Below are 15154 nucleotides of genomic sequence, written 5' to 3' on the forward strand. Positions count from 1 at the left end.
ACAGCTGCCAAAAAGATGCTAGCACTTTGCTGGCAACCTCCTCATTCTCTTTCTCGGACTCACTGGTTACTTTCTTTGTTAGATATCCTGTACATGGAGCTGTCAGTAGCCAGAATGCACAACGCAAAGCAAGCCACTATTACCTCCTGGACTTCGTCAATAGAAAAAATTAAGAACCTTTTGTGCCCTCAAATTGATGTCTAGAGCCTCGTATGTTGTGTGTTTCCTCTGTTTTGTTTTTTTTCTCTTTTTTTTTGTCCAAGTATAGTCTGATGTTCTGAGCCTGTCCTTGAACTGATGTGTCCTTGCTGCCTGGGGTGGGGTGGGGTGGGGCGGGAAGGGGGGGGGGTTTCTCTTGTCTGGTGTTTGTTTTTGTATTTATTTATTTTTATTTATGTACATATATAATTTCCTTTTTTTTGCCTTGTTGTTATTGAGCCCTTTTTGCTCTTGTCCTGTTTTTATGTTTTCCGATGGAAACCAATAGAAAGTTAAAAAAAAAAAAAAAAAAGAAGCTCCAGTGTAAGCCATATGTTTGTCAAAATAAATAAATAAACTCCACTGTTAGATAGAAAGGGCCATTCAACTTTAGAATACAGGTCACATGATGAGTGTTGCAGCTGTCGCCTGTAATAAATCTCAGGGTGGATGTAGAGTTGTAGCTGATGCATGGCTGTATAAAATGTCTCCATAATCTAAAACTGACATAAAAGCTGCCTCAATAAGTTTCTTCCTGCAATGAAGAGGAAAGGATTATTTGTTTCCGTAAAAAAAAAACACACATGAAAAGCATAGATTTGGTTTTACCTGCATAACAAATACTAAATGACGCCAAGGTCGAGTTCACTGATTCCATACAGTATGTTGTGTACATTCAAACTAATCAAACACCTATTAAAGTAGCACTATCGCAAATTCCAATACTTTGTTCGGCCACTAGATGGGGCTGGTGGTGCAGCGTGACAGATATAAACATCCTCGTCCTCTTTACATAGCAATTCTGCATTCTGCATTTGCTCCACAGGAAGTACACCGTTGGCTATATTTTGTGTACAGATAGTTATGGCTCCCCTGGATCTATTTCCTGCATATTTCAGTTTTCTTTATTGCTATTACTGCTGTATTTGCGATAGTGCTACTTTAACATTTAGTGCATTTATGATAAAATAAATGTTTATTTAAGTTAAATGAAAGAGCAATTTGAGTAAATTGAAGTTATAATTCAAACCCGTCTACGTAATTATGCAAAAGTGTATTTCATTTATTACAACTGGTCTATAAATTCCCTTAATGAATGACAACTAAGTTCAACTCAGTGGTCATAAGGCACATAACAGTAAATATACTGTAGGTCTATACCTGCAGAATGACAGTGTTTTGGACATTACAAAGCACAGTTAGGTCGGTAGTTAAAGCATTTCATATCCTTAAATGAAAATGAAATAAGAAATTCTGCACATTTGCACAAAATATTTGAACGTGCACTAATAATAAACCTGCTGCAAACACACACACACTAACTTCCTGCTTTTAGTTCGACTCCAGAAACACTGAGACCATCACATGGCCGACTTAAACCAGAACATGTGACTACACAGATGACTAATACCTATAGAATCACATATGTACAGCTACTGGTGGAGTTTCATGCAGATTCATATACATTTTTATGATTACATGTTTTATTTAGTTTTTGTCATGTGTAGAGTATAAACATCAGTTTACAGAATCAGTTATTGATCTTGCATATTTCCTGATATGTCAAGCTTTTGCATTTACCCACATTTAAAACAGAGCAATTCAATGTATTTTACATGAAGAAGTCGCATTTTGTCTCTCATGAGCAAACAAACTGATCCAGACACAGCGGATAACAGACTGGGTGAAACTAGGACAAAGGTCAGCACAATGTAAATAATAATGATCAGCTTACCTAACTAGTGGACTGTTAAAACTCACATTTTTCAAGCTCAGTTGCGTAAATTATCATTGATTCTTTGTTGGAAAAGTGCAAAATGATCCTCTCTAGTCTAGTGTACCAGGGAGTCAGTTTGTTCTCCAGAAGAATGTACCGCATGTTAATATCTTTTTAAAAAAAGCAGCCTAAAATACTGGAAAGTACATTTAAAAGCATTGCACTAAAATGTCAGTACAGGTACGTACCATATAAACCTGGGTCAGTTAATCACAAATGTACAGAGACCGAGCGTCGTACAGACTGCATCAAACACTTCAACAACAAAAGTGAAGGCACAAACTCTGTTTTTTTGGAAACAAGAATTGAAATGTAAACATTACACTGATGAACTGCCATGCTTCAGGTAATTACAGGTATTAAGGTCACATACGGTGGTTTCCAAACATGAGCAGTGGTAAATGAGGGAACTCAGTGATAGTACGCCACGTCTTTTCAACCTGTAACAATGTGCATCGTTGCAGTGTGTGGTTCTGCTTTACATAAAATCCTCTTAAAGGGATAGTTCAACATTTTGGCAAATTGGCCCATTGCCATAATCCCTATAGTCATAGCAGTAGGTTCGTTTCCTTTAATTGTCGGTGCAAGCTATTTTTAGAACGGCGGAGCAGAGCCGTGAGCTGCTCAGAGCTACGCTACGGAGGCTCATTATGGGATTTCTTGGTTTCCCTCATCATCAAACTCATCAAATACACAATCCAACAACTCCACAACGCTCTGGTGGACAAGTTGTGAGCTGCACATTCACCACGCTATGAGATAATAACACAACGTTACCACACAGAGTTGTTGTAGAGGGAAATTCATGCTAAACCACTGATGCACGTTGCCTTCAGGGACAGTTTTTCATCAACAGTCTCTGTATTTCCCTCTAAAACAACTCTGTGTGGTAACGTTGTGTTATTATCTCATAGCGTGGTGAATGTGCAGCTCACAACTTGTCCACCAGAGCGTTGTGGAGTTGTTGGATTGTGTATTTGATGAGTTTGATGAGAGAAACCAAGAAATCCCATAATGAGCCTCCGTAGCGTAGCTCTGAGCAGCTCGCGGCTCTGCTCCACCGTTCTAAAAACAGCTTGCACCGACAATTAAAGGTAACGAACCTACTGCTATGACTATAGGGATTATGGCAATGGGCCAATTTGCTCAAATGTTGAACTATCCCTTTAAAATAAAAATATATACAGACATAAATGAGCCCAAGGAGGACCTCTGTGAAACTTTTTGAAAGAATAAAAAACATCAACATCTGTCGTCATGCTCCCTTTGACGTTAAAAAACTCCAGAGTTGAAATGAACTCGTGTCAGCAAACTTCTCCTTCACTTCTTCTTTTCTCGTCCGGTTTCGTCTTCCTGAAATGAAGCGGTGTCAGTAGTCGGCACGAAGCGCGTGCGGCCGGTGGCGTGCGGCCGGCGGCTGCCGACGGCCCTCAGCCCAGGAAGGTGAGCGCCGCCATGGTGCTGAAGCCCAGCAGGATGAAGAGCACCTTGAGCAGCTGCCGGCCGGGGGAGTTGAGCTCGTGGGGCAGGATCTCCAGGAAGGTGATGTAGACGAAGGTCCCGGCCGCGAGTCCCTCCAGCACGGCCTGGACCAGCGCCCCGGCCGCCAGCCGCGCCTCCACCACGCCGATGCCCACGCCGATGCCCAGCGGCGACATGGTGGCGAACACCAGGATGTAGACGCCCACCCACCAGGCGGGAACGGCGCTCTGCACCAGCTTCACCGACAGGCTGAACACGATGATGCTCTTGTGGACGAGAATAGCGATGCAGATCTCTAGCACCTGGACACACAGAGAGGGTTTATGTCAGGAAGCTGGTCAATAACACCTGGACTTAAAGGGATAGGTCAACATTTTGGCAAATTGGACCATTGCCACAATCCCTATAGTCATAGCAGTAGGTTTGTTACTGTTAATTGTCGGTGCAAACTATTTTTAGAACGGACATCAGCTGGTGTCCAACAAACTCGAACCAGTTCCAGTTGAAACTGATTCACTACAGGTTGTTATTGATCAATAACACATAACAACAGATGTTGTTATGTGTTATTGATCAATAACACATAACAACATCTGTTGTTCAGGGTTTAAACTGTTGGTGTCGACATTTCACAAACATTTAATTAGGAAATACTCAATCAATGATGAAAATAAAGATCAAATCTGTATTGATGACACACACACACACACACACACACACGCTCTGGTGGACAAGTTGTGAGCTGCACATTCACCACGCTATGAGATAATAACACAACGTTACCACACAGAGTTGTTTTAGAGGGAAATACAGAGACTGATGATGAAAAACTGTCCCTGAAGGCAACGTGCATCAGTGGTTTTACATGAATTTACCTCTAAAACAACTCTAAAATAACTCGTGTTTTTTTTTCATTTCTAGTTCTTACTGTAAAATGTTTTGTCTTTATATAAAGCACATTGAGTCGCCCCTTGGTATAAAATGTACTTTATAAATAAAGATGCTTTGCCTACACACTGCTGTGGCGATGCAGGGACAGACAGAAATACTGCAGGACAGGAGACATTAACAAGAAAACCTGCAGATTCTTTCTGCTAGAGCTAAAATATTAGGAAACTAGAGCCCCAGGTTGAATTTGACTGGAATTGTCCTTTAAACACCAAAGCGCTGTCAGGTGCTCCGATGGTTCCTGTTGCTCTGCAGCACATGAAGGATCAACTTCTGCAGCTCAGCAAAAACAAGACGGTGTCTAGTTACTGTAGAAGCTGAATCCAACTCAGTGGAAGCTGACGAACACGTTGTTAAATCCCAGTGATGTCGGATTTACTATTCTTTGTTCTTACATATTAATCTTCCCCAACAGTTTCTTTCTGTTATTTTGAACAGTGTATTGGAGATAATTACAAAGGAGTTACTTACTTCAATCGGATAAATGAGTAAAGTCGAGGTTGTATTTCACAATCACTTCATTCATGAAATCTAAAGTTATGTTTCCAAACAATAAAGCAACAGTGTGTTGTGTGTCATCTGACACGGCTATATGTTGATGAAACATCCAGAGGGCAAACTGCTCCGACCGTCATCTGACCCGCACCAGTCAGATTCCTGCCAAAGTGTCCTGAAGCTGAAAACTTCTTCATGTCAATACGAGTCCAACTTTATCTGAACAGTGCAACCAGTGACTACACAGCACAGGACGTCGAACATATGAGAACTAAAGATGAAATGTTCACTGAGACTGGAGAGAATGTCCTGGTTCTCATGGGCCATGTTGGTACAAAGAGCATTAAGTAAGTAAGTAAGTATTAAAGAGTATTATTAAGCTACTGTACAAGCAGCTTATATTATCTTTACATGAGGCTCAACATGTCATGTGACAAAGTCATGTGTGTGTGTCTCAGTCAGGTGTTTTAGTTTAATGTGGATGGAAACAGAGCAGAATGAGGAGTTCACTGTGTGTTCAGACTCAGACTGTGTGCTCAGTCCATCTATTTATGGGCAAATATATGAATATAATGACTGAATATGACTCATATTTCTGTCCATGTCTAAAATGTATCCCTTACTGCTGCTGTGAAGCTTAAATTACACTTAATATGAGTTAATTACATTTTTATTGATCAATTATAATAGCAATGTCCAGCTTGTATTCATACAAATGCTGAAAATACAACATCAGGGCTCCAGTCTGCCGCTACATGGAGGCATTTTACCCCTGAAATTTGAGACAGCACAAGTAAATTTGTCATTAGGGATGTCACAATGATAGATTTTCTTGGTACAATTATTGTCAGAGAAATAATCACGGTGTTACGATTGTCATGATTATTATGCATTAATTAATTTCACAACACTATTAATGTGTAAAATCAAATATAGTCAAAATATAATTACATTACTAATTATTAACACAAAATATTTTAAGTATCTATTAATTAATAATAATTAATAATAATTAATTAATATGAGCAATTATTAATCTCCCAGGGGAAGTGTTTGAAATATTCAAGTTATTGTCATCTAGACCAAATGTTTAAGTTAATTTAAATAATTTAAGCATTTAAATTCCTACCAATTTAATGTTACGTAGGTAAATGGACCAGTATCTGTGCATTCACCTTTACTTTGGCGAACATCTGTCAATACAGTTCTGACAAACTTTTTTGGAGAGTGGCGGGCCGTAAAAAAGAGCGAAAAAGTTTTTCAAACATATTTTGCTTAGGCATACTTTCACCTAGAAACAGTAGATGCAAGTCTTGTGTATTGGTGTATTACTCCACGTTTCGATAGGTCATGTACTTTTTTATCAATCACTGATCAATGACCATGATCATTTTTGGAGGAATTATGAGATTATAATGGGTGTGTATTGCATGGGATGTTCATGTCAGAGTGGGTGACATCATCAGCTAGAGTGGGAGGAGTTGTCTGAAATCGTCTGAAACTTTTGTCTTTCCACGCTCCTCCCAGACACAATTTACACTCTACACACACGTTTTTTTCCAAATTTGTAGACAAACTTGTTCTGTCTCTCACAATGTGCTCAAAATATCAGAGAGACTTACAGAATTTGAATCGTCAGTGCGGCCACGTCTGTCTCTGCTCCTCATTGACTCCAATACAAAGATTTTCTGAGAGAAGCAGAACGGACCCCTGTTTTAAACTCGCAAGTGTCTCCAAAATATTTACTGTAGAAACACAAAAATTACACCAAAGTGTTCAGGAAGTCCTTACGACGACCACGGTCTGCTTCTTTTTCTGATAGGAGCTACCATCTTGTCAGCATAAGTCCAATTCTTTTTAGTCTTTATATCAATGATTTACCAACTGTTTGCCAAGGCTGCGAGGTTATTATGTATGCAGATGACACCGTGATTTTTGTAAAAGGTAAGGACCACTCTGATGCTGCTTCACAGCTTACAAAGGTCATGGTAAATGTATCAAACTGGCTGAACAATTGCCATCTACAACTTAATTCATCCAAAACTGTTGCTATGTTTTTTGCCAAAACAAAAAAATCATACACCGAGCCTGATGTTATTATTTCTGGACAGAGAATCCAAATTGTAAACAAATACAAATATCTAGGTATTATGTTGGACAGTAATCTCACTTTTAAACATCATGTAAAAAAAGTAAGCAATATTCTCAGAGTCACACTTGGAAATTTCAGGCACCTCAGAAATCATATGTCTACAGAAGCTGCGAAAATGTACATGTTTTCTCTCATATTATCTCATATTAACTATTGTCTACCCGCCTGGGCCACTGCAACCCCCACTACTTTAAACCCGTTAATATCATTATACAAGCAAGCACTCAAAATCCTGGATAAAAAATCAAGAACCTTCCATCATTGCACAATCCTCAAAAAATATAGGCTTCTAAGCTGGAACAATCTGGTTTTCTTCAAAAACTGCTGCCTTATATACAAAATCCGTCACAGTTTAGCTCCGCCTCCACTCTGCAACCTTATACAATTCAGATCACCTGCAACAAGTGGTACAAGAGGGGCGGCTAGAGGAGACTGCGAGATTCCATTTAGAAAAACTTTATTTGGTCAGTCAGTGTTTTCCTGTAGGGCAGGCAAAGAGTGGAATACAATACCACAAAACATAAGAGAGTCCATTTCATACGGTGCATTTAAAGCCAATCTAAAGAAATGGTTAATAGAAAACCAAATTTGTGAACATTAGTCCCTGAATCCCCTGTAGTACATGGCTTAATTAATTAAGTGTAATTTGACATGTACTTGTTGTTCTTGTTGTTGATATGAATATTCCCCTGTCTGAATGGGGGATGTATACATTACTGTGTGGTTGAGGGGTAAAGGGAGTAGGCTACTGGTTGTGGATTGGATAGTGTTTGTGCATATGTGCGTATGGGTGGGGGCTAAAGTGTAATGTTGCTGTTGTAGATACTGTGCCATTTGTCTTAATGTAATTTGTATACCTTTATCATAGGTCTCATTGCCATGCTCCATCTGGCAGGGGGACTGCCAACGGAAATTAGCCTATTGGCTATAATTGGGTGCATTTACATTTTATCCTTTTAAAATGTTCATTAATGTACACTGTCCCTCTCGAACAAATAAAGGAAAATGAAATGAAATGAATGAAATGTGAGACCAGTGCAGAGGCAGAAAATCACTCTTTTTCTCCACGTTTCTATCTGCCTCAGCCTGGGGGGCCCCTATCGTCACTGGCAACCACCTCAAGTTGCCGTGGTAACCTCTGAGCCTCAGGCCAGAGCTCGTTAAGGTTTATAAACAATCCACCTGGAGTTCGTTAACATGTTTTAAACACACACACATCTATCTATCTATCTATCTATCTATCTATCTATCTGTCTATCTGTCTATCTATCTATCTATCTATCTATCTATCTATCTATCTATCTATCTATCTGTCTATCTATCTGTCTATCTATCTATCTATCTATCTATCTGTCTATCTGTCTATCTATCTATCTGTCTATCTATCTATCTATCTATCTATCTATCTATCTATCTGTCTATCTATCTATCTATCTATCTATCTGTCTATCTGTCTATCTATCTATCTATCTATCTATCTATCTATCTATCTATCTATCTATCTATCTATCTATCTATCTATCTGTCTATCTATCTATCTATCTATCTATCTATCTGTCTATCTATCTGTCTATCTATCTATCTATCTATCTATCTATCTATCTATCTATCTATCTATCTATCTACCTATACGCAGCTCCTCCATATCAGTGTTTGATTCCCATGTTGCCAGAGATAGTAAGCCAGGCAGCAGTAGCAGTAGTAGTTAACTTTGATAAACTTCACTTCAGCACCACGTGAAGTATTCTTCCTCCTCTTACCTTTGAGTCGGTGTTCTGCAGGCCGATGGCCAGACCCTCAAACACCGAATGGAGCGAGAGCGAGAGGAAGAGCATGAAGGAACGAAAGGGCGAGTGAGCCTGGAAGTCGACGTGGACGTGGTGGCCGCTGCCCTCCAGGTCAGGACTCGGACCGTGGCCGTGGCCGTGGCCGTTCCTGTTGTCCGACAGCAGCGGCGCTCTCTCCTCCGGACCGGCCCCCATCTCCCTGCAGTTCAGGACCAGCTTCTCCAGAATGAGGACGGTGAAGAAGCCGGCGGCCATGATGAACTCTGGGAGAGGGAAGCTGGTCTGTGTCAGACCCACATGGAGGTTAAGATTTCAACTAATTCAAACCTGAAAATATTGACAAATTCATTTCCATTTAAATCAATTGTTAAAGGGATATTTCAACATTTTGGCAAATTCGCCTATCACCATAATCCCTATAGTCACAGCAGTAGGTTGTCTTTAATTGTCGGTGCAAGCTGCTTTGAGATTGGCAGGGCAGAGACGTGAGCTCTGCACAATGCACGGTATTTCCCAAACTCATCAAATACGCAATCCAACAACTCCACAACACTCTGGTGGACAAGTTGTGACCTGCACATTCACGCTCATGTTTTAGAGGCAAATGCAGCTGGAACTACATTCCAGACACGGCTGCTGGGTGGAAGGATTTCAAAAGCACAATAATACATAATTATACGTTATTATTTGATAGCGTGGTGAATGTGCAGGTTGTTGGATTGTGTATTTGATGAGTTTGATGAGGGACATGTGAGGGGAAACCACATGGACCGATAATTAAAGGTAACAAACCTACTGCTATGACTATAGGGATTATGACGATAGGAGAATTTTTCAAAAATGTTGAACTATCCCTTTAATTGCATCAATTTTCCTTCAGGTACCTCTATCGCCCGGGCTTCCAGCTCCACGTTGATGTCTGAGAGATAATCTGGGATGATGTCGAGGAGACATGCTGCCAGGAAAACTCCACCAGCGAAGCAGCTGATCAGACTGAGGACGGTGCGGTGCGTTTCTGCAAACACAAAAACATTCGACACAGAGTCATTCATCCCTGTTTCACCTAAAGTCGTTCATCCCTGTTTCATCTAAAGTCATTCATCCCTGTTTCATCTAGAGTCATTCATCCCTGTTTCATCTAGAGTCATTCATCCCTGTTTCATCTAAAGTCATTCATCCCTGTTTCATCTAGAGTCATTCATCCCTGTTTCATCTAGAGTCATTCATCCCTGTTTCACCTAAAGTCGTTCATCCCTGTTTCACCTAAAGTCGTTCATCCCTGTTTCACCTAAAGTCGTTCATCCCTGTTTCACCTAAAGTCGTTCATCCCTGTTTCACCTAAAGTCGTTCATCCCTGTTTCACCTAAAGTCGTTCATCCCTGTTTCACCTAAAGTCATTCATCCCTGTTTCATCTAAAGTCATTCATCCCTGTTTCATCTAAAGTCATTCATCCCTGTTTCACCTAAAGTCATTCATCCCTGTTTCATCTAAAGTCATTCATCCCTGTTTCATCTAAAGTCATTCATCCCTGTTTCACCTAAAGTCATTCATCCCTGTTTCATCTAGAGTCATTCATCCCTGTTTCATCTAGAGTCATTCATCCCTGTTTCACCTAAAGTCATTCATCCCTGTTTCACCTAAAGTCATTCATCCCTGTTTCATCTAGAGTCATTCATCCCTGTTTCATCTAGAGTCATTCATCCCTGTTTCATCTAAAGTCGTTCATCCCTGTTTCATCTAAAGTCATTCATCCCTGTTTCATCTAAAGTCATTCATCCCTGTTTCATCTAGAGTCATTCACCCCTGTTTCATCTAAAGTCGTTCATCCCTGTTTCATCTAAAGTCATTCATCCCTGTTTCATCTAAAGTCATTCATCCCTGTTTCATCTAGAGTCGTTCATCCCTGTTTCATCTAGAGTCATTCACCCCTGTTTCATCTAAAGTCATTCATCCCTGTTTCATCTAAAGTCATGTTTCTTCATGTTTTTTTTTCTCGTTTTGTTTTTTTCTCTGATATTTAATTTTCTTTACTACTATTAAAGGTGCAAAGGGGCGGAAAATTTCCAGTCAATTTCCGGTAAACTTGCAGAAACTTTCCATGGGAAGTTAAGATGGGGAATTTGGGAAATATTCCAAATTGGAATCTTAATTAATTAAATTAAGTAATTTATACAAACTGTATCATATCCAAACATAAATGTAAATATTTTGTTTTGTCATAAGCAGACATCCATGCAAAATAATACAATTAAAAAACGAGAGCATTTTTTCCCCAGAGTGCTAAAAGCGCGTTTGGTGGACACGGCCCACCGTCGGTTGAAATGTCATGGTTTTTTGTAAGTAGAACTTTATCAAGTTTTAATTCGTGTATGAACAATCAATTATATATATAGCTTTATTTTACAGACTCCAAGTCCAATAATAACAAAGAAACATAGACAAACAATATAGACAGCACACAGTCTGTCCACACAAGCTAAAAACGGTGCAATTGTTCAGACCAGTATTTCCAAAACTTGGAAGTGTATTTTGTGTCAGTCAGAGACATTATAATTCCATTTTTTGATCGACACAGTCTGCACATAAACTTATAAATGAAATTTCTTAGCAAAGCATTGAATGTGGGGGCATTACTGGACACGAACAAATGACTTGCACTTTCCAACCGTGGGTACAAAATGTTAAATGAAAGCAGCTTGTGCTTTGGGCTCAACAGTTTGGCCTCCAGGGTTCAAGAAACCATCTGTGCATGTGATGTGATGGAGGAATGCACAGTGCATGTCGGGGGTTGGCCTCAACAGCCCTGCAGTCTGCAGTGTGCAGTGTGCATGTGATGGAGGAATAGCATAGATATTCAAGTGTATGCATTAAATCTGGTTGTTTTAGCCAAGATTATGCTACAATATATTTTCCCCAATTATATTTACGTTAAGGACCAATGTTCAATTTTGTAAATTTCGGATTTATTCCCGTTTATTCCCATGGAAAGTTCCAACTTTGAAAATTCCCAGAATTTTGCAACCCTAACTACTATACAGTATTTAAATACTGTTAACCTTATCGGTTTCGCTTTTATGTTTGTCTGTTTGTTTGTCATATTGTTAGAATGCTGGGTAGCTTAATTTGGTTTGTAGGACAGGCATTAATATCATAATATAATAATAATAATATCAGCATTCTGCTTCTGCCTGTGCCTTTTCAGTCACTACCTTGTTGATGTTCCTAGCTATTATGTGATGTGACTGAAAAAATAATTTCATCATCATCATAAGATAAGATAAGAAGACTTTATTGTCCAATGGTTTAAAAACACAGTGGAAATTTGCCTTTGGCATCTTGGTAGTCAGCCAACAACAACAGCTGGACACATCCAGCACAAGTAAATAAATAAACACATGAAATACAACATTACAGTATCATACAACAGCTGCGGTTTCACTGTAGCTCAAAGTTCACCTGAAGATGCTCTGGTTCAGACGACACAAATTACTTTTTGTACCTTTGCTTTTTTAGCTGAGGGAACTCTGAGCTCCTTCCTGATGGCATCAAAACAAAGGCAGAGTTGAGAGGGTGGGTGGTGTCACTGTAAATCTGAGTGGCTTTTTTGGCCATAGAACGATTGTATATTTCCTGAAGCTGCATTTGCTTGTCTCCTGTTATCTTACTGGCCTGGTTAACTACCTGGGCCAACTTATTCCTGTGTCTGACTGGGAGGTTCCCAGACCAGGAGATGATATTAAAGAAGAGAACACTCTCAGTGAGTGACCGGTAGACCACGGTCAGGGTTTGTAAAGCTCCTCAGTTGTCTAAGAAGATGCAGCTGCTGTCTTGCTTTTTTGTAAATGTTGTCTGCATTTCCCTGGAAGGTGAGGTTGTTGTCTATGGTTGTGCCAAGATATTTAAACTCGCTGACCTGCACCACATCCTCCCCTCTCATGCCAACAGGCCTGAAGATAGACCCTGTGCATTCAACACATCTCCTTGGTTTTACTGATATTAAGGTCAAGGAAGCTGTTCTCAAACCAGGTGGTGATTTGGTTGATGTGTTGGGAGTAGGAGGGACAGCAGGCATCCTGCAGACCGGCAACCAGGGCCATATCGTCAGCTGCTTAATAAGAGAGAAGTCGTTGCTGTTACATTGCAACTCATTTGTATACAGGGAGAATAGAAGCGGCGATAAGACGCACCCCTGAGGAACGCCTGATCCACAAAGTGAGATTGCTACTGACGTTCAGGTCACATAAGCGCTTCAGGAGAATGTGCGGCTGAACCGTATTAAAGGCGCAGGAGAAACCCATAAAAAGTACACGAACATAGGTTTTAGCATGATTATTTAAGTGACAGAATATTTAAGTGACAGAATATTTAAGTGACAGAATATTTTATCCAAAAGAGTGAGAGTGCCATCTTCCACACCTCGACTAGCTCTATAGGCAAACTGCATGGGGTCCATGAACTCTGCTGTTTGTAGTGTGAGTTCCCTGCTCACTAGACGCTCCATGCATTTGCCTAATAGAGAAGTCAGGGCAATTGGTCTGAAATCATTCACTGATTTTGGGCACCGGAACAATGGTTGCCAATTTCCAGGCTTGAGGGACAAAACTGATGTTGAGGAACATCTGGAACAGTCGGGTAAGTATTGGTCCTAACTGGATGGCACATTCTTTCAAGACCCTTCCCTTGAGCCCATCTGGCCCCGGGGCTTTGTGAGGTCATCATCATGTGTCACTCTGATTTTGGGCTAAATCTGTGAACTAATGAGTGATTAATAAACCACTTTACATTATTGAAATGTAGCCCGTTAAATGATTAACCAGAAGCCATCGTTACTTTATCAGCCTGTAATTGAAGGCATTAGATCTCAGATGGACACTAACTCCCCTTCCTCTTCCTCCCCTTCCTCCTCCCAAAGTCAAAAACTCGTTGGTCGATCATGTGACAGGTCATGAGAGTCAAAATGACTCAACAGGCTCCAACACACACTCGCGTACGAGACAGAAACTAAACTTTCACTTCCATCTTTCATCATCCTGACAGGAGGCGTCAGGTGACTGCAGTCCAGGAGGGACTGGGGGGGCAGGGGGGCAGGGGGGCTGGGGGTCTGGGGGTCTGGGGGGGTCTGGGGGTCTGGAGGTCTGGAGGGGCAGGGGGGCTGCTGGGGGTCTGGGGGGCTGGAGGTCTGGAGGTCTGGGGGTCTGGAGGTCTGGGGGGTCTGGGGGTCTGGGGGACTGGAGGTCTGGGGGGGGATTAACTCCTACTAATGAACTCTTCCAGCTCCAGGCTGATATCACAGTAAACACACTAACCAGACCATCATAAATGACAGCAGAGGAGGAACTGTCTTGTTGTGTTATCACATCATTAACAGTCTAAAAGTCACAGCTGATAAAATCTGAGGATGTTTGTTTCCTTGTTTCCTCCTCTTTACCTCTTTACCTCTTTACCTCTTTACCTCTTTATCTACACCTTCATACAACTTGTGACTCAGTCAGCTGCTCTTAAAGTCTCACAACAAACTTCATTTAAGTCACTTCTGTCATTAGTTAGTTATTAATCTGCAGAAAGCTGCTGCTCCTGGAGAAACTGGGACGTTAATGTGAAAACTCACCAATAAGTGTAATCACGCATTGTTTAGCTGAGATTGATAGTAACTTTAATTAATACAAACTATCTTAAAACACACACACACACACACACACACACACACACCGACCTGTCCCGTTGGTGTTTCTGAACCATCGGACTCGAGCAGGGATGAATCCAAACAGCAGCGTTAAGAAGAAGAGTCCGACCAGAGCAGCGACTTTCACCTGCAGCAGATACTCCATCCCATAAACATGAACGTTAACGTTAACGTTAACATTAACATTAACATTAACATTAACAATAACACAGCAGCAGCAGCAGCAGCAGCAGAGAAAACCTCCTTCTTCTCTCTCTGGAGGTTAACTGAGACCCGCGCGGCGCCGCACCGCAGCTTCACCCGTCATGTTGTGTCTGTCTGTCTGTCTCTCATGGAGGTATTATGGTCTGGCTGCTGCTGCTACGGCGGCCGAGAGGGACCAGAAACCACTATGGGGCTGGCTGCTACCATAGGTATATATCCGTTTATATATCTATGGGCTGCTACTGCTGCTACGGCGGCCGAGAAGGACCAGAAACTACGGACGGAAAAGCGCGTTTCACAAAAAAACGTAAACAAATGTTTTTTCCAGAGACGTTCTGGTCTAGAAGGACTTTGGTTTTTCTTTTTCTTATTTTTTTTTTCAAAAGAAGTGCACAGAGGAGGTGTGTATGGTCAAACATTAACATTC

General features: G+C 40.8%; 1 protein-coding gene across 1 annotated transcript; it reads right to left on the bottom strand.

The window, feature by feature from the left end:
- Positions 1-3065: 3065 nt before the first annotated feature.
- slc39a1 (solute carrier family 39 member 1) lies at positions 3066-14848 on the bottom strand. Its single transcript, XM_085773071.1, has 4 exons — positions 14554-14848; positions 9724-9854; positions 8813-9121; positions 3066-3759 (listed from the first exon to the last, which is right to left on the bottom strand). The coding sequence occupies exons 1-4, from the start codon at positions 14666-14668 to the stop codon at positions 3406-3408; spliced, it is 909 nt and encodes a 302-aa protein (XP_085629197.1). The 5' UTR covers positions 14669-14848; the 3' UTR covers positions 3066-3405.
- Between the last annotated feature and the right edge of the window lie 306 nt (positions 14849-15154).

The sequence above is a fragment of the Trachurus japonicus genome, chromosome 3 (genome assembly GCF_045865225.1).
Source record: "Trachurus japonicus isolate A0001 chromosome 3, Traja_1.0".
Taxonomy (NCBI): Eukaryota; Metazoa; Chordata; class Actinopteri; order Carangiformes; family Carangidae; genus Trachurus; species Trachurus japonicus.